Source organism: Lissotriton helveticus, chromosome 6 (assembly GCF_964261635.1).
Source record: "Lissotriton helveticus chromosome 6, aLisHel1.1, whole genome shotgun sequence".
NCBI classification, from domain to species: Eukaryota; Metazoa; Chordata; class Amphibia; order Caudata; family Salamandridae; genus Lissotriton; species Lissotriton helveticus.
Genome location: NC_136067.1, coordinates 1132577752 through 1132597556, shown reverse-complemented (window position 1 = coordinate 1132597556; position 19805 = coordinate 1132577752). Strand labels below are relative to the sequence as shown.

At 42.9% G+C, this 19805-nt stretch overlaps 1 protein-coding gene across 2 annotated transcripts in view; it reads right to left on the bottom strand.

Annotated features, from left to right (window-relative positions):
- The window catches only part of LOC144763312 (uncharacterized), a 340332-nt gene that overhangs the window by 31460 nt on the left and 289067 nt on the right, over window positions 1-19805 (bottom strand). The window contains exon 12 of one of the 2 annotated variants that reach the window (XM_078648791.1): window positions 8501-8898. In XM_078648791.1, the coding sequence (XP_078504917.1) occupies window positions 8501-8898 (398 nt within the window). The remainder of the gene's footprint in view (window positions 1-8500; window positions 8899-19805) is intronic. The other variant, XM_078648792.1, reaches the window with a different exon arrangement.

The window sequence follows — 19805 nt, the reverse complement described above, 5'->3', positions numbered from 1 at the left end:
TGAATGGTGGCAAGTGGAGTTTGAGGTCTAGGTGAGGAAGGGATTCTGGTAATGCCCATAATAACTGGGATGTTTGGAGTAAGGGAGGGGGGATCAGTATCAGAGGCTTAGGTAGGTAGGAGTTACATAGGTTTATTAAGTCAGAAGTGGAGAGGTAGCTAACAATACAGATTGGTCTATGTGTTCTATTGGAAGAGTAGTAGTCTGCCATAGGGTGTGTAGGGAGGAGTTATAGGGGGCAAGAGCAAAAGGTAAGTGTGATTGGGGAAGATTTTGGAGTTGAGGGAGTTAATATCCATTCTATGTTGTGTTAGTTCAATAGACATAGCTGATAGTTTGGATTCTATGTAGATAAGTGTCTGAGTTAAAAGATTATTAACACATACAGCAAAAGAAAAAGAAACATTGGGTGGCATCCAAGCATACAGTGACTGTTGTTACATCTTCCAATTTACAGAATACTATACAGAAAGTATTAAAGGGTTCAGGGCTCTTCCAACACAACATTGACCTCCCTTGTAACGGGGGAAACACAGATAACTCCTCTGTAGCAGTTCCGAGCCCCCCAGATTTCCCCCCGTTTCCCGGGCCTCCCCCTGGCAACATATACTGAGCGCTCTCTAAACATGCACCAGTCTAAGTCCTCCATCCATTTCCCGATTTGAGGTGACTGGCTGGCCCCCCACAGCTGGGCGATATTGCGCCTGGCTATAGCACACGCCAGCGTAACCCATATCTTCCCGTGTGACGTGAGATCGGTGGGTTCCCAAACAATCAGGAGACAACGGCGTGCCTCCAACCCCAGGTCTACACCCCACACCTCGTGCATCTTGTCATGGACTGTGAACCAGTAACTCCGGACAACAGTACAATCCCACAGCACATGCATGAACGTTCCAGCCTCACCACATCCCCTTCGACACTCTCCACTCACAGCCAAGCCCATTCGCACCAGGTGCGGACCCATAATATAACAGCGATGAAGGACCTTCAGCTGCACCAACCGGAGTCTCATTTGTATAGCAATCACCCTTGGGGAAGACACGGCCTCCCTCCGGACTTCATCATCCAAAACCAGGCCATCCGCACTCCACTGTTCCCTAAGAGTCAAAAGCGGATCCTCCGTGTGATTAATAAGCTTTTTATAAATCAGGGAGATTGTTTTAGCCGGAAAATGGCCGTCCAACAACCGATCCTCCAGTGGGGAGGCCTCTGGGGGCGTGACTCCCCACGGGATATTAGCCAACAACGCATGCCTGATCTGCATGTACCGAAACCGCTCTCTCTCCTGCAATTGATGCCGTTCCTGCAGAGCCTCGAATGTAAGGATCCTGTCCTTCCCCCACATATCCCCGACCTGCGATATCCCGATAAGGTCCCACTTGTCAAAACCTTTCGTCTTCCATAAGCCTCCCAAACATTCAGCGTTCCATAATGGCGTGGCCAGAGTTATTTTCCCATCCCATTTAAGAGAACGATTAGCCTCATGCCACACCTGAACAGCAACCGCCGTGGGCCCAACCAAGGGGAAGCGCCCTTTTCTGGCATACAAAGCCCTAGAGTATTCACCGCCTGGTATGTGACCGCGGTCCATTGCGTATCCGGGGTCAATCGGTGATCCGTAAATTGCTTGATTGATCGCCGCCAACTGGGACGCTCAATAATACTTCCGGATATTTGGCAGGCCGATCCCCCCGTCATACCACGGCAGCACAAGCTTGGAAAACGCAATCCGCGGCCTACCATCCCAGAGAAGCTGCCGCTGGAGAGACTCAATTTCCTTAAAATATGACAAGGGTACTGGGTCCAAGGAGTTTTGGAGTGCGTATAGGAAGCGGGGAAGGGCCATCATTTTGAACAGGGCAGCATGTCCCAGTAGGGAGGGGATGGGGATTGTTGGTGTTAAAAGGGGAAGGCAATCCAACCAGCGGAGTTCCAGGAGGAGGTGTGTGAGTATGGGTGAGATTTGTGGGAGATTATGGGAATATGGAAAGGTCAGGGAGTTGGACGAAGGTGAGAGGAGAGGTCGGAGTATAAGACTTATCGGAGAGTGCAGAGGATGTTCATAGAGGGGGCAAGACAGCAGGAAGAGTGTTGTGGGGAGAGTCACGGTAGGTGGTAGGGGTAGGAGGGGAAGGTTTGATGATAGGAGTAGGAGGGGGAGATGAAGGGTTAGATAAAGAGGAGAGTACCAGAAGGGTCCCAGGAAGGGGCAGGTGAGTCAGGGAAGGGTGAGGGGGAGAGTCGGGAAAGAAGGAAGGGGCAGGAGGGTAGCAATCAATGGTATGAGTGGGGGAAGAGATCCAGAGTTCTTGGAAGGGTAGAGGGGAGGTCTTACGCGAAGGATTGGGGCCTCGTCAGAGATGGTGAGAGAGGTTGCGATGGGTAGGGGTGGGAGGGCGGGATCCAGGGTGACGGGGTACGGCTTATGGGTGTCAGGAAGTTAGGTTGATGAAGGGTTAGGACTAGTTAGGAGGGTTGATAGGATAGGGAGCTGAAATGGTTATCGAAAATGTTGGTGGTATTCAGATGCTTGAATAAAATTTTTACCAGTGTTAAATATGGAAATGTCAACTTCACCGCGAAAGGCTGGGGATGGTGTTGCTGACAGTTTGAAACCATACGGAATTTTGCTTGATTTAGTGATTGGAAGGTGGAGAAGGAAAGTGTTTTTCCATTTTGAGGGGCGTTTGAAGAAGAAAATAAAGTTTTTCATAGGAGAGGACAAGCTGTGGTAGGTATCAACTATTAGTGTCTCAGGGTGACGTATCAATAATTTATGTTTGACATTTTTCTTGGTGTTTTAACATCAGTGGTGGTATTGAGGAAGGGGTCTGCGAATGCTGAGTTGTTGGCTGAGGGCTTTATATCCACACAAATGAGCACAAGAAGATGGAAGTCGGAGTGATTTGTAGTCTCAGTGAATATGGTTTTGAAATGTTTTAGTTGGTAAGGATTTCTCGAGATCAGCTCTTAGATGTTTGGATGATTCTAATTCATTGATCTTGCACTGATAAGGATGCAGCTTAGGCGCGGAGGCAGGAAGAGATCTCTGAGGGTCGGTGTGAAAGAGAAGCAGTTAGCAAAGCCAGATGTTAGTTGAGTAAAAGGAGGAAGAGAGAGGGAGCAAGTTTGTTTTTATAGTTCAATGAGCTAGGCAGGCAATCAAGGAGGGAGTTAAAAGTCCAGCCTAAAAGCAGGAGAGAAAGAGAAAGGGAGTAAGAATGAAAATAGGGATGAGACGAGGTGGGATTTTGAGGAGGAGGAGATGTAGCTTTCCAAAACTACCATTTATTTAAGTTGCAATGATTACCGCCTAGGAGTAGTGGCGATGCAAACACACTGGAAGATGCTGCTTCCTAAAAAGACTGTTAAGCAATTTATGGGTTCATCCTGTGGAGGCAGGACTTTTCAGTCTTGGGTGACAGGCAGGTACCAGACGTTACTGTTAATAAGAGTCAGTCTGAGCTACCAAGAGTTTGTAGTTGCAGAAGCCTTTTAGTGAACTCTTCAGTGACCTGCTGGAGTCCAGTAGCAAGAGAGAGGTTGAGTGGGAAAGTAAAGAGGGACTAGCCCAAGGTCCTGCTTGTCCAAAAAGGGAAGAAACGTGCCTTTTACCTCTTTGCCATTTAACTGGATGCCTGTGACGTACGACCGCCGAGAGTTAATCTATGTTTGAGGGCAGAGTAGGGACCAAGGGGTAGCATAACTGTGGGTGGGTTACGGGGTTGGGGCAATGATAGAAGCCTAGTAGTCGAGTGAGAGGAACTGGCCTAGGTAGGCCTGGGATATAAAGCTCTAGAAGGCAGGGGACAAGGAGTAAAGGTGAAAGGTCCTTCGCTGTAAATCACAGCATCAGGATCAAGGGGTCTCTGTGAAGAGAATGTTGCAGGGTGGGCGAATCAGCCCTACAGTAGTAAAAACGCAATACAAGGCAAAACAGAAGGCACATTCCAACCAAGCATAGCTTTCAAAGGTACTCTGGTTGGGGCACTGGCACTTACTGCTCAGTTATGGAAAAACTGAACAAGCTTCACCAGATTCCCATTGGTTCAGTAAGTCGGGACAACTTTGCAGGAGGAGGATCTTTTCCCAAGTGGAGAAGGACACAGCTCCAGCAGGGTACGGCTAAAGAGAAATCAAAAAAGTTTAATGGGGTTCTTGGCCCAGGGCAAACCATGCAACTGCATGAAAGGTCCCTTGTGCAGGCAACAAAAGGTGATAGGAGCTCTGTCGAAAGAAGTAGGGTACATACAGCTGTGGCACGCAGGTCAACCCGGAACACTAGGGGGACAAATATGCCTGGGTAGGGTATGGTTAGCCGCAGGAAACTTTAGATGAGTCAAGAGTCCTACATGCAGGCAGTGCTCCTCGATGGGTGTTATATCCACAGTAACTCCACAAAACAGGAGTGTTAATAAGAGGCAAAAGACAACAAAACACTGCTTTCAGATGAACAGTGGTGCACCACAACTACACTGAACACTTATCAGGATAAATCAACAAGGAGCTCCTCCACATATTCTCTCCAATTGATGCCCAAAGTATAGTTCTATTTGGGTAGTGTGTAACCTTAGGAAGCTCTGAAATTAGGTACAAAATAAATTACCAAATTCATATGGTCTCTAGTTGGGATGTGCAACATGGTATTTGTAAGTGGCTTACTTGTATCACCCTCTGATCAGGAGATATCAGCCATGATTGTGGACAAATTAGTCCTCAAACAACAGTGAAAATATTTTGCGGCAATATACGCTTGCTCTTTATAGATAGTCCTGTAGTATTGAGGAATAGGTTAAATATAGACCCACTCACATGTGTTGCCATTTCCCTGAACCTGTGTATTAAGAGGCATGTTTGACTAGGGCGAAGAAAAACTTAGCATTAAACTGATCTTGAACAGCACTTGCAAAGAGTCTTGGAATGCTTGAATTATAGTCTTCTATTATGAACAGTGTGATTTTAAGTGGATCTCCCTTGGTATGGAATCTCAATTTTTTATAGATGTATGCTCACTCTTCACTCTGTCTAGTATGATTAGCTATTCATATTTATCTTCTTGACAATGGCAAAAAAGATCTATTAGCTGTATCTGAACCGCAATTGCCCTAAGTATCTCTGAGGTTGTTCCTTTCTCTCAGGTTTTTGAAAACCCTCCTCTTCAAGGGGTATTCTTTGGAAGCAGTTCTGCTCCTTTAGAACTCGACATAACTTCAAGCCTTCTGAGAGACGATAAGTCAATTGTTCATAGGTATAAACTCTATCACCAAACTCTGCCAGATCAGATCCACTATCCAATCAGCAGCTTAGATGACCTTATCTCTGGTCTAATTTATTATTTTACCCTTTTGCCCAACATTGTTGGCTTGTTGTATCACTACTCTGTGTTTGTTTTGAGATATTAAGAATCACTTCACACTTCGCCGTCCTCTTTTCTGATTGTCTAGCATGTAAAGGCTGTGGGTCCAATTAAGGAGCTTGTCAGATTAACAAGATCCCAGTGCCAAACGTCACAAGGGATTGGTATATTGTTTTTGATAACACTTTTTATTATTTTGCAAATGAGAAAACCATAAGGCACCAACATACATTAGCACATCAGTCAGATTGATAAATACAATATTGGTAGTATACACAATTTAGTCATATATTCCCCAGTATTCAACCACCTGCCCACACCTTCATATGCTTTGTGTACAGCCTCTGTATTTATAAAGGTACTCTTCTGACTTAGAATACCATTCCATACCATGTTTACATTAGTTTTTCGAGGGGGCCTTGTCAGATTACCAGTGGCAGGCAATGTCCCATGTCATCATAAATAGTCCCTTTTCCACCAGAAGTCTGGTAGTCCTCGGGCCTCCCCACTCACCCATCAAACCTAAAAATGCCATTTTAGGATCGGGAATCACCTGTCTATCCACGACCTTGGTGACAATTTTATGTATTTACTCTCAGGAGGGCTGTATGACTGAACACGTTCACAACGTGTGGTAGAAGGTACCAGGCTCAGTTCTGCATCTGAGAGCTGGAATTAAGGCCCTTTTTCATGCTACTAAGTGTGGTAGGGCTATAGTGTACCCTGTGCAGGTATTTCAATTGGATAAGTCAGAGTCTCATTAATATCGCCAAGACCTGAGGGGCCATTTTTGCTGCAACACAGTCGGCCTCTTCCAGAGGGCTCACATCTTAAGGGCATCTGTTGCAGAGTGTCAAAAGTGGTCAGGAGTGTTAGTTACCAATGTACGATAGAGCCTAGATATGTCCACCACCCCCCAGAGCTGATAGGGTGATCTGAGCCTCCAGGTGATAATAGTCTGAGAGGTTGGTTATTTCCTCATGGTGCGCCTTCGGTGCATGGTGGAGTTGACAGTATCGATAAAATTGTGAGTTAGGCAACTGTAAGTCTCTACCAGGGGATATAATGGTCAGATATGATCTCCCTCCCAGATGTCTCTGAGTTAGTAAATTACTAAGAGACCCCACTGACAGAACCCCTTTAATGACACCATATGTTTGATCTAGTTCCCATACCATAGGGGGAGGACAGGGTGCCTGGGTAGGTCAGCACTTCAAACTTGATCCCATTTAATTTATCTGAGTGCATGGCGCCAACAGGTCTGTATTGTGTTAGTGGTAGGTCTAATTGAAAATGTGTAGCAATAAGTAGAATATGCCGTAACGCTCTATACATTCAAGTTCATAAGAGGCTGTGGTGTTGTCTTGGTCTGCAAACAGCCACTCATTAATTGGGGCACTGGGACTTGCCCAATAATATAACTTGACATTGGCCAGCCCCATGCCTCTAGCAACACAAAAAGATGATGGACGGAATGCTGAACATGGTCAAACATTCACCCCCAGTAACAGATCTGGGTTAAATCCAGCTCATTATGCCACCCCAGTTTGGACCATATGAAAATCAGTCTTGACCCTGCTCCTCATGGGAACAGTTCAGCCCGAACTACCAGGTAAGGTCCTCCCTGGACCGGAAAACTAGCATCCTGCTACAGATTTTGGGGTATTACCCCTTATCAGCCAGGCTAGCTTGAATCTAGTGTGTTTGCTATGTTCAGCCCCATGCCTCTGTCATACAGGGGTAACCCATTTCCGAAATGCAATCTGGACCTGTTTCCGCCCTCAAAGGTATCTCAGAATCACAGACTGCAGCGTCTAAAAAAAGAAGTGGTATTTCATATGGGAAAATTTGAAAAGTATAAGTCAAACTTGGGAGCGGAGATAATTTTGAATGACAATGCCCCATTGACTCTAACGCGCATCAACGGTTTAGTGTATAGTATTTTAATACTTGAGAAATACAGGGCCAAAGTTCAACCACTCGTGGCGGCGTAACATGAAAGGAAAGTGTACGGAATCAAAGGCCTTTTCTAAGTCTGGGATGCGTATATTGTTAAAAGAAACCTGCGAGTCAGAAACCAGGTTCACCCCTGTCCCTACTGGGTCACCAACTGTGAGCAATGCTAGAGGGTGTCACAAGATAATGAAGCTCAGGTTGAGTTATCTCCTAATTCCATTTTTCATACCATATCTCACTATGTTTGGGAGGCACTCACAAGAGAAAATCAAGCCTATTACAAGTTGGACCTAGAGGGTCTACTAGGAAATGAGGAATTACCAGGGGATCGGAAATTCTGGGTCACATTTCCTCATAGTCTTAATTTTCCCAAAATAAGATGGTAAATCCGCATCAAGGATCATCGTATCATGTCGCTCAAACACAGTACACCACCTACTAGTTCAAACGTGACCTGTAAGTGCCACATATTGGGTGTGAGAGCCCAGAGTTTCAGCCTGCCATTTTCAATGATGGTTGTCTATGGCACTATAAGATATAACCTAGAAGCTTAGCCATCTTCAGAAGCACCAGATGAGATTTGGAGAGGCTTGGAAGAAGCTGTAAGCTAGGTTGGTTGCTACACCATTCTCTTTACATCTAACTCTAAGAAGGTCACTGGGCATGGAGCTCACATTTGATCTATAAATACTACAATAATTGTTGAGGTTTCAAATCGATAGGCAGAGCAACATAACTATACACAGTTATTTACTATGCAAAGGAATTTTAAGGGAAAAAGAAAGGAGACTTGGAATTCTTGCCTTGCTGGTTCTTTTGTCTTAGGCACAATGTCTTTTGGTCGTACTATATTTTCTGTAAACACTCAGCATGTTTTCTTTGGTGTTGAATAAGATTACCTTTTCTACTGAAGCTTTTATGGCACTGAGCACATGTATAGTTTTCACCTGCATGTGTTCTTTGGTGCACAGTAAGATCGCCCTTCTGAGTAAAACTTTTCTCACATTCAGTGCATGCATATCGGACACCTGCATGTGCCTTCTGGTGCCTTAGAAGACTCCCCTTAAAGCTGAAAGTCTTTTCGCATTCAGTACAGACATATGGTCTGTCTGTACAGTGTTTCTCTTGGTCCCCTGAATATCTTCTCTGTGTTGTAGTTAGTAATTGTTTTAGGTTAGCACTTACGTGTGTTTGCTGGTGTCTTCTCAGATCTTCTTTCACATTGAATTGTTGCTCACATTCATTACATGGATACTCCTTCCAGTTTTGTAATGAGTCTAGTTCACATACAACACGATTTTCAAAGCTAAGATTACTCTCTTGCTCATTATGTTGCTCTGATCTCTCTACTCTCAGCTGCCCCTGATAAACATTTGGAAGTGGTAGACTACTGAAACTGCTTTTATGTTGCGCATCTTTTTCTTCTTGGAATTCCATATAATTTTCTGTCCATGGCTGGCTTCTACAGTGTTTACCCTTTTCAGTGTTTTGGAGCAAATTTGATTTGATTTTCTCTGTGCCACTTGCTTTTTGTTCTATTATTTCGTGGTTATTCTTTTTTCTGTTGATGGTCTGGTCACCTGCTGAAATCAACATATGAGGGACAGCCAATTAGCATTCTGAACTATTAGATTTCAAAAAGATAAACTGGTTATTTGCATGCATGTTTTATAGGATTACTGAATACAAGACATACATGAGCTTTGCACTTTTATTAAAAAAAGCATATGCTACTTTTGTTAATTGTCATACACTTGTCGTCATTCATCATTTGGAAATACAAGAATCTAGAAAAAAATAGATAACAGTTGGAATGCAAGCCAGCTCACATTAAATCACTATGAAGACATGGTTTTACGTATTTATTATGTTTAATACAATAACATTTTACAGACCCTCCTTTTAATAGCCAAATACAAAGACATGGAACTGTGTAACCAAATTGTTTCCGGTTTCAGTTGCACTCGATTTAATTTTGTGCTGTTTGTATAGTTTCAAAAAGACACAAGGTTGCCTGTTCTGGCAAGCACTGCAGCAGACACAGGGCCTGTTTTAAGAGTTTGGCAGGCCGGTTACGCTGTTACAAACGTAACAGATATCCTGTCTGCCTTTTTACAAGTGCCATAAGATATAATGTAATTTTAATGTGGTGGACAGGATATCCGTCATATTGTGATGGAATAACCCACCCACCAAACTATGAATTTAGCCAGTAGTTTCTTCCTGCTCCAGCTCTAGCCCACTAAGATCCTCCATATAATCCTTTGATGCAAAAAAACTGGCTATAAATCTGTGTGTGGTGGTACCATGATCCTTTGCAGGTGGACAAAATAATATGGCCTTCAATGCTTTCGAGAGATCTCACTTAACATTTGGCTGGTTTTCAAGAGATCTCACTTAACATTAGGCTGCCTCCCTACATCTCAGATCATTGTTGCAGCGCTATGAGGAACCTGTGTAGGTGGTGAAAGAATGTGGGAATCTCACCTTCCAATGATTTGATTGGGAGGGAGATGCTGTCTTTGTCACTGTGTTGATCTCTTCAGGCACATGAATTTGTGATGCTTTGATAAAATGGGGAGGAGCAGAGTGGGGTCTGCCGAGGACATTGAGACAAGAGGGGTGGTGAGACTCACAACAGGGGAGATGGTTTTGCAGTGCTGTTGGCAGCCTGAGAAAAGCTGCTGTCATAGTTGACAGGCCTCTTGGGGACAGAGGAAGCGTAGTACAGAGGCTACACTGAGATAAGTGTCCCATGGTACTGTCATGTATTCCTATAGGTTCTGAATCGATCCCCCTATTCCTGACCCTATTCTGGTTAAACTAACTATCAAGTTAACTAACAGTCAGCCCATGAGGCAAGAACAGCCCCCATGATGCAGATACCGTTATCTGACGCAGTCACACTACGGCACAGGAACGTGTTATCTGATTAGGTCATAACGCTTGAGATCTAATTAGACAAGCGACATTCCTCCAGCCCCTGATAAGGCATACGACGTTCTCATAACAAATCAAACCTATGACAACCTGGAAAATCCGTGCGGCCATTGTTTTGATTTCACAGAGAACTTTAGTAAAGAATGTGCTAACGAGCAAGTCGTATGACATCTTTATTGACGTATCTATGTCCATCCTTACGTCAATCTCGGCACCTTTAAGGTATAAATATTGCCTATCTTGCCCTATGCAAACACACGCGTGGTGACAAGACGGAGCAGCCATACTTGCCGAAGCCGAGAGCAGAAGCAGACCCCGCTGGCGCAGCCCCGCCTTCCTGACGCGCTGAGAGACGCGCTGCTATCTCAAGCCGAGAGACCCAGCACCAGCGTTTCTGGGCAGCCCTCGCAGGCAGCCTGGAATATCGAGAGCAGAGAAAGAGATACCATTCCTCATTCATCCTAACTTCCAGGTACAGAACTGAATAACCCCTCACAGAGAATTCTTTAGTTATTCACTTGGCAAAAACAAACTTAACTTAAACTGTAACTTTCTATTCCCGCCCACGCATTAGACTTAGGTCAGGTACACGGGGTAGGCGTATTTAGAAACACCAGTTGAGTACGTTTAGTCAAATGTATATGTGTATGTAAATATATTTTAATCATTTCAAACATCATATGGCTCAGAAACCATATCAATGTTTTTACAGTATTATTTTATACTATTGCTTTTAATGTATGCACTTTACTTAACTATAAGTATTGCAATAATATCGATCCATTTCTCTTGTACGAGAAAAGAGACTGATCAATAAATAACATCTTTTATTGAACACGCCCGTCTCTTCCTTTTCTCTACAATCTGATGAGACTAAGAATGCACGTACTGACTGAGTAAAATAATTGCCTTGTGCTCACACGACTCTCGAGATTGACTCTTGATTAGGGGAGAGCAAAGTTGTCATGTTCTATGGTTGTCAGAAACTAAATCCCTTCTTGTCTAATCAGGGAAGTTAATTCCTCCTTGAACATTCAAGAAAGTTTCAAGCGAACTCTGAGCTACGCTGGCAAACCCAAAAATTAAGTCTAGTATCGACAGTAGTAGACCTAGTTAACGTCTGGTCTAGGCCTTTACTGCTGTAGGTATTATTCCAATGCGCAGAGCCTATTGGGAAAATAGGAGCTACACTACATGGCGCCCAACGCGTTTGGAAAGGGCGATAAAACTAACGTAAGACATTTAGAGTAACTCAGTCGTGCTTTCTCACTCAGAACCCTTTTTCCATTATACTCCAAAGACGTCTGGAGTGGGTGAAAGGTAATATCCTCCAAAACCTCGCAGGAGGGAACTCCTATGTATGGTTCTTGGTATAGTCAACGTTGAAGGATAAAAACATTCCCAAAATATTGTGCATCTAATCTCTGTTTCCATAAAGAAACCTGATCTGCAAACAAACATAATACCATCCTGTCTGTAAAATGGCAGAGAGTGATGATGAAAGAGAGGCAGTTAGATTAGCAACTGAACTCGCAGATGCTGATGCTACCATGCAAGCAGCAGACCCGAATATAACACTCATTCCGGTCATTAAAAGGAGATCTATAACCTTAAAACTTATAGAAAATGGACTGACACCTAGAGGTGGCACAGTCATATTCGTAATCGAGGCACACGAATATCGGCAGACAGAGGTATACTATTCATGGATACATTTTCCAGCAGCAAATGCTGTAACAAAGTACTTCCACTATTACAAAATAGAGGAACCTCCTGAAACGTACACTCCTTTCGAGGAGGTGGAAGTACCACTCAAATTCCAAGAGCATTTGCTCTTATTTGATGGCGCCCTAATACATAACAATCACATTACAAGGCTCGGTCCTCTAGGTAGACCAGGAGCAACGTGGCCGGTCTTAGCCGGATACACACCACATCCAGACATCGATAGGATGCCTGCAGCTGAGCTGTTAATACAGCTAAAACAACTACTAAAAATTCATAGACAATTAGTTCAGTATGTAATGCGGACTTCAACAATTCAGCCAGCGATTAAACTTCCACAGCTGACCCCTCACCAGGGGAACACAAATAAAATTACACCACAGAACATCCAATCCTGCCTAGGTAAAGTTCCAGCTAAACGGGAACAGATACCATTCTGGTTGGCACAGAAAATTACCCAAATAGAGGCGGTGTTTCCTGACACCACCCCATTAGAAAAACACAGGATTCTGACTATATGTCTCCCAATGGGAATCGCACCACACATTGAGGACTGTGACACTTGGGGTACAGTCTTTGCTTCCATCTACACAAAAACGCACGGTGTTCCATCCATTTCGGTAATACCAGATGTGCTAAAACAAATTCAAGATGAATACGGTCCAGAACCTGCTTTAACTCTTGGTATGAAATTACTAAAAGACTTCAAGCAGGTCTCGGCTATATTATTAGCCAACATAAAAGGTGAGGCAGCAAACGTGGCGATCCGCCAGAGGTTAAAAGAGACAGATATAGCAGACCAACCAGCTGAAATTGCCAGAATCATAGAAAAATCCTATGAAGAACTAGGCAGAGATAGTCTAGGTGGAATACCAGTAAAATCGCAACTGACTACAAGTCCAGAAAAAATATTTTTTAATAATAATTCACCAAAAAAGAACTGGGATGGAAACAAACAATCCAATCCTAAAGAAAAGAAATTCCAGTCCCGAGGGAGGTCTCCCAGGCGAAGAGAGAAATCTCCAAACCAAAGACAGAGGTCACCGCAGAGTGACCCCTCTGGGAATAGATATAACCTTAGAAATAGGGATAATATTAAAAAAACCTGATAGATATCAAGACATTGATACACGTCCCTCTCAATCTTTTCAGACTTCCTCGCAGAAATCGGAAAGAAGAGGACGATCAGAAGAGCACGCCAAGTCCAAAGACAAGGAACCTGCTCAGCAAAAAAAGAAATTACAATTTCCAAAAAAGAAGGTAGCCAGTATCAAGGTAGTTAAAAATGCCGAGAATACTGAGGACACAACTGAAAAACGGAGAATGGGCTCAGACAATGCTAGACAGCGCAGCAGAGGTGAGCATAGCTCGCAAAGTCCTTATGAATCATCTGGAGACAGTGGACACGAATGAATACCTTCAAGTGGAAACTGCAGACACCAGAGTTAGCAAGCCCCACAAGATATACGAGATAACATTACGTATAGAGGGAGATAAGACTAGGAAAATAAGGGGACTATTTTGGGATAACCTCTCAAAGGGTTATGACATCCTTCTAGCTGAAAAAGACTGGCCACCAGAGTTTGTCAGGGAGTGCCCTCATGGCGAAGAAGTAATTATGCCTGGCTTCTCGAATCAAATCCCGATTCATAAAAAATACACACTTGCTAGAAAGTGGGCAGTGGCCTTAGCACCTGCTTTATATAAAAATCATGTAGGATGGGATGAGGACTCCCCTCCTCACAAAATCCAGTTAAAATCACAACCTACTGCACAAAGGCAGTACCCAATTAAGCAAGAAGCTAAAAAACAGGTAAATGAAATACTAGATCATCTAGAATACCAGGGGGTGATTGAAACTTGCACCTCACAAATGAACAATCCTTTGTTTCCGGTCTCCAAACCAGACAATTCATATCGTCTAGTTTTGGATTACCGACACCTTAACACATGTTGCAAAACCTTTGCAGTGCAAAACTCACACAGTGCTGCACTAATGAATAACATAGTGCGCAAAAAATACAAAACAACCTTGGACATCTCCAATGGATTCTTTTGTCAAAACATAGCACCAGAGAGCAGATATTTAACTGCATTCTCAGTAAATGGCACTCAAAAGCAATTCTGTCGGTTAGCCCAGGGGTACAAGAACAGCCCGGGGGTATTCTCAGCGAGAGTAACAGAATTACTACAACTATATGATGATGAAGCATTATCTTATGTCGATGACATTTACTTAACAGATGATGACTTGGAGACTCACTTGAAAAGGGTGAACACCATAATACTTGGGTTCGCAGCAGAGGGTTACAAATTCAACTTTAAAAAGTCCAGAATTGCCCATCTGACGGTCCTATTCTTAGGATATGAGTTATCAAGTGAAGGCAAAAGCTTGGCTGACAATTTCCTAGAGAAATGTGCCGTAATCCAAGCTCCTAAAACACTAAAAAACCTACAGTCAATTCTAGGTTTCCTAAATTTCGGAAGAACATACATTGCAAATTGCGCAGAAAGGGTCAAACCCCTTTATGATCTAATTAAACCAGACTTTAAAAGATCCAATTGGACTCAAACACACACAGAAATTTTGAGATCCTTACAAACAGACATGCTAATTAAAACAAAATTAGAAACACGTGATAAAACACGCAATCTTGTGATTCGAGTCATCCCAGGGAGATGCGGATTCACATACCTGACTTCTAATGAAGGAGAAAAGGTACCAATTGCATTCAAATCACACTTGTACACAGAAGCTGAACAGAAATTCAGTAATACAGAAAAAATCATTCGTGCAGTTCAAACCGCAATAGCTAGAGAAAAAGACATAGCTGACGGTAGACATATCACAGTCAGAACAGCAGAATCAGCCTTTGAGGCATTAACAACACCGTGTAATTTACCAACAACAACATTGAATCCGGAATGGATACAATGGGTGAATTCAATCACAACGGACAAAGTATACTACTACTTTGATCCAGAACTAGAAGAATTAAAAAATCTAAAATATGAAAAGACGTATCCTCTGCCAATCGACATTCTGCCTCTACGACATTACGCCTGTGTAATCTATACAGACGGACATGCTCAACCCTCCGTTTGGGGAGAACAAGCATACAACCCCACATGTGAGATTACAAAAGAAGTGTGGCGGGGAGGTAAACTAAGACCTCTATTAACAAAATCACACTCAGTAGAAACAAATTCAGAACTACAAACTGAAATAATAGCTTTGAAAATGGCGCTAGATAATGCGGATCGCGAATTCCCAACACTTATAGTGTCAGATTCATATTACTGCGTCAAAGCATATAACAAGGATTTGCAGACATGGATTCAGAACGGTTACAAAGATGACACAGATGCACCAATAAAGCAGAAACTGCTCTGGGAACAAGTAGCTCTTTTGAAAAAAGAACTACCAAAGACTCACGTGACACACTCACTGAGTCATCAGCGTGATGGCGTTCACGTTGTGGGGAATTCATTGGCTGAAGCAGCCGCAGCGGCAGCCACTAAACCGGCTCCCGTAGATCGAAAAAAGCGTACATTAAAATACATTGACGGTGAAACGATGCTGGCGGTGAAAACGTCATCAAAAGGCGACTGCTCAGCGTTACCGATCAACTATCCACTCAATTATACATACATAATCGATGCGAACTCCGTCCCTTTTGCTCGAATCCCTGGAGTGGGGGATAGAGTAATGCCAAACATGGACAGGAGAAACTTGTTAATCGCAGACGCACACATGGGCGAGGGTCTCAGACACCTTAAAATAAAAGATTCTCTGGAAGAATTACAATCACGGTACTGGTGGCCAGGCATGAGCCTGCACTACACCATGTTTGTAAAAAACTGCCCAAACTGCAACAGAGATCGCAGTGGGGAGAGAAACAGTTTAATACCTCGTCGTATCAAGGCAGATAATATTACCAGCAAAAAGAATGGCTTGCGATTAACATATACAGGCTAGTTTCCACTTATAATGTAGATCACCAGCACTCGGCTGACGTCCGGACTATTATGCAAGATTTGCGAGTCTAAATGGCATATACGCTAAGAGCATGTTACGTTCGACCATTGTTTTCACTCTGGCACACCAGCCTGGGGGGAAACATGGCCAAATGAGCACAGCCCAGCGGGAATCTTCTCACTTCCTTCCTGAGGGTACTGGATGGTGTAAAGAAAAAACCAAGGCAGAAAGCAATCTATAATGGAAAGGATATTAGGTTCGGGAGCTGGGTGGGTCAAACATCTAATAAGTGTCCAACGTAGTCTAAATAACTTGCCAAGAAATTCTCTGAAGGGATTCAGTCCGTACGAATTATTATTTGGAACTAGGATGTTGATCTCTGACCTTGATAGTCAGACTTCAGTGGTTAAAGAAAAAAGCTTTGATGTCAAAGACCGTTTGGCTATTTTGCAGGACTTAAACAAAACAAGAAAAGACCTGAGCAACATACAGTTGAAACAACAGCCAACGACCACTGAAGAATCACCACCTGTCCCAGCAAGACCTGTCTGGATTCCAAAAGTCGGGGATCTAGTCAGGGAAAAGATCGCAGTAAAGAAGGAATTTGGGCCTTCCTACAGAAAAGCAGTTCCTGTCTTGTCTGTCAACGGGACAAGATCAGTTCTACTACCGCCACTTGCTGGTAAAAAGGAGAACCGAGTTGTATCCATCAACCTGGTAAAACCACAACATGTGGCCGATAACAAACAGTAGGCCAAGTGGACTCCCAATAAGTAGCAGAACACCAAGGTTTGCTACCAGCACAGAGGTCCTAACAAAAGGCTCATCACATTCGAAACGCCTAAAGAAGAACAAGAAGGACTATGCAACAATGCAATAGAACTCAGACCTCTTAAAACCCAAATAAAGACATTTAGCAGAGACACACCAATCTATACTGAAGTACCAAGTGAAAATGCAAAAAACAGAAATCCTGAACCAATTGGAACAATTGACAGAACTGCATCCGGTTACTTCATCAACTTCGATGATTCCTCTGACGGCTTCAGTGAATCAAAGACACAGCCATCATCAAAATCCTTTAAAGACAAAGCTAAGGAACTTTTGAAACATCTGAAAGAAACATATCTGGTTTCTCCATGGATTGAATTTTGGGTGGGTTTTGGTGCATTTATCCTCATACTTTGGCTCATCATGGTATTTACTTTGGGACGCTTCATTGAGGGAAAATATGCTAAAATGGACACAGCAAGTCAGAACATCAACTTGGTCCTCAAACCACACACATCTTCACACGTCGAGAAAAGAGAACTTTCTTCAGCCAACTTCACAGCCAATCCTATACCTGGTGGGGTAGCCTGGGACAACACTGACTATGACATTTATGGTCCGGTCGAGATCCTGAAATATCCACACCAAATCAAGATCTCCTTGAGTGACTTTGGAAAACCAAACTCATTTGCTGATGATTGGGACTTCGAAAGTATTAACAACATGATGTCTGACTTAGTAATGTCTGCTAAATTTACAAAACATGATTATTTGCAAGGTTCTACAAATTATGATAGTATGTATTGCTATAACCATTATGGTAACCATTTTTTACATAAATCTGCACAACCTAGAAATGTTTTAAGTTATAATCAATGGGAACATTGTGCTACACCTCCAAAAGGAAGCTCTAGAACCGTATATGACAAATATTCATATTTTTCAGGTTTTAACATAAGTAATGCTGAAACATTTTATTTTAAATTGTCAAACAAGACAGGGATGAAAACCATGATAACCAACACAAAATTGATATATTCAGATTCATTCTTTGAAAAAATGAATACATTTGGATTTGATTATTGGGACAAAAATGTTGATTTGAAAAGTGTTTGGGGTACAAAAGAATGGCAAGTACAGGGTATAGAAGCTTTGTTTAGAGCCTGCATGATCCCAGAACAAATGATATTTTTAAATGACACTGTTCAACAAACCACCTGTCTTGGCTTAGCCAAAATCAAAGATTTAATTAAACCGTCTATTCCAAAGCCAACAATGTTTAGCAATAGCTCTGATACAGATGAAGAGATAGACGTAAACCATATACTAAACCAAAACAGAACACATCCTGATTGGAAACAATGGTTGATCTGGCCCACAGATACAAATAACTGTCAAGATAGATTCCTGAATAAAACACAGGGTTTCAAAATGACCAGGCCAGACCCTAGATATCCCCAAAGACATCACCCAGGGATAATAACAACCTACAGTGTGGGCAAATTATGCCTTCAATGGCTACAAACTTCCACACTGCCTGAAATTAAGCAACACCTAACTTTACTTACTGATGGTGCTGACTTGCGTGATTTCATAATGGGACCACGCAAACAGCGTCAAAAGCGTTTCATAGCAGCCTCTGTATATGCAGCATACAATGAGGCCTGGAAGGTTACTCAAATTGAGACAGCAGAGAGAATACGGGAAATTGACCGTATTAATTTGGAAAAATCACTTTCTGTAGTGGACAATGGGTTAATGACTCTGTCCTCCAGAATTTTTTCTTTGGACAGCATTGTGTCGTCAGCAATCGATATATTATCGCAAGACTTACTGTTATTACAACATGGTCAGTCACAATTGCGTTCTATTGTACAGCTTGGCTGGACGTTACAAAATCTGCGTTCAGGCTATGTGCCTTGGCGTTTAATCAACACAACGTCACTATTCCAAATCTTTAACCTTACTGATAGACAAATTGGTATGGCGCAAAAGGGTGCTGATTATACAATCTTGAGCATTGAAAAACTAGAAAGATTACCAATGACAATGTCAGAACGACCTGTCAGTGAATGGATAATCCACGGAATCATAAATATTCCAATCTCAACCTTCAGGTTTCAATACTGCCAAAAATATATACAGGCTGGCATGTACGAGAAATTGGGAAAGGGGTACCTTAAAACAACTTGGAACCTGCCCTATTCACATGCATGTGTCAGTAATAAAGGACAGAAAGTGTTTCTTAGTGGCAGCAATTGTGCTATGTCACTAAGCGGCACGCTTCTGTGTAACGGAATTAGTTTGCATGGAGCCTGTGAAGGGAATTCATAAACCTTTCATGTCACCAGCAAGGCGCACCTGCAACTGAAATAGAACCATTCTTTCAAAGACTCTATAATGGGAGTTACATTCTTATTGTAGACCGCAGATGTTGTAGTCTTATGCCCGGGACTCCTTATCTAGTCACTACGACGGCGAAGGTCAAGTGCTGTGGACGTTCTTTATTCCCCAGCTCCTTTCCAGACAGGGAGGCAAGGGCATGGCCCAGTTTGAAAATTACTTCTATTCGAATAGATACTTTAAGCAGAATGAAAACAGTGCTTCTTCAGACGCCTACAAGGCTCACGTCATCAAAAGAAACGTATGATCTACAAGTCGCAAGGACGACTGCAGAGATACATACATTATTATCAACTAATTCCCCCGTACATTTCGCGGAAATCCTGAGCGAAATCTTAAATATTTCTGATACCAATGGGATCTCAGGGGTATTTAAGACAGTATTTTCGATGGCATTAACACCATTCAAAGCCATACTGGGTATTTTTCCAGATTTCGTCCATTCGATTTTTGGCGGACTTCCCCTGATCCTGGGACTAATTGCAGGAATCCTATTCTTGTCCTTATTTTTCGTTATGGCAACCCATGTCACAGATCAAACTCTCGCGACAATGGAAGATACGATCCTAGCCATTGGATACCGGGACCGGATATCAAAAATCCTGGGACTATCCCGGCTTAGAGACCTAAACATGACTTGGTTTCTATCATTTCGACCAATGTGGCAAAGGT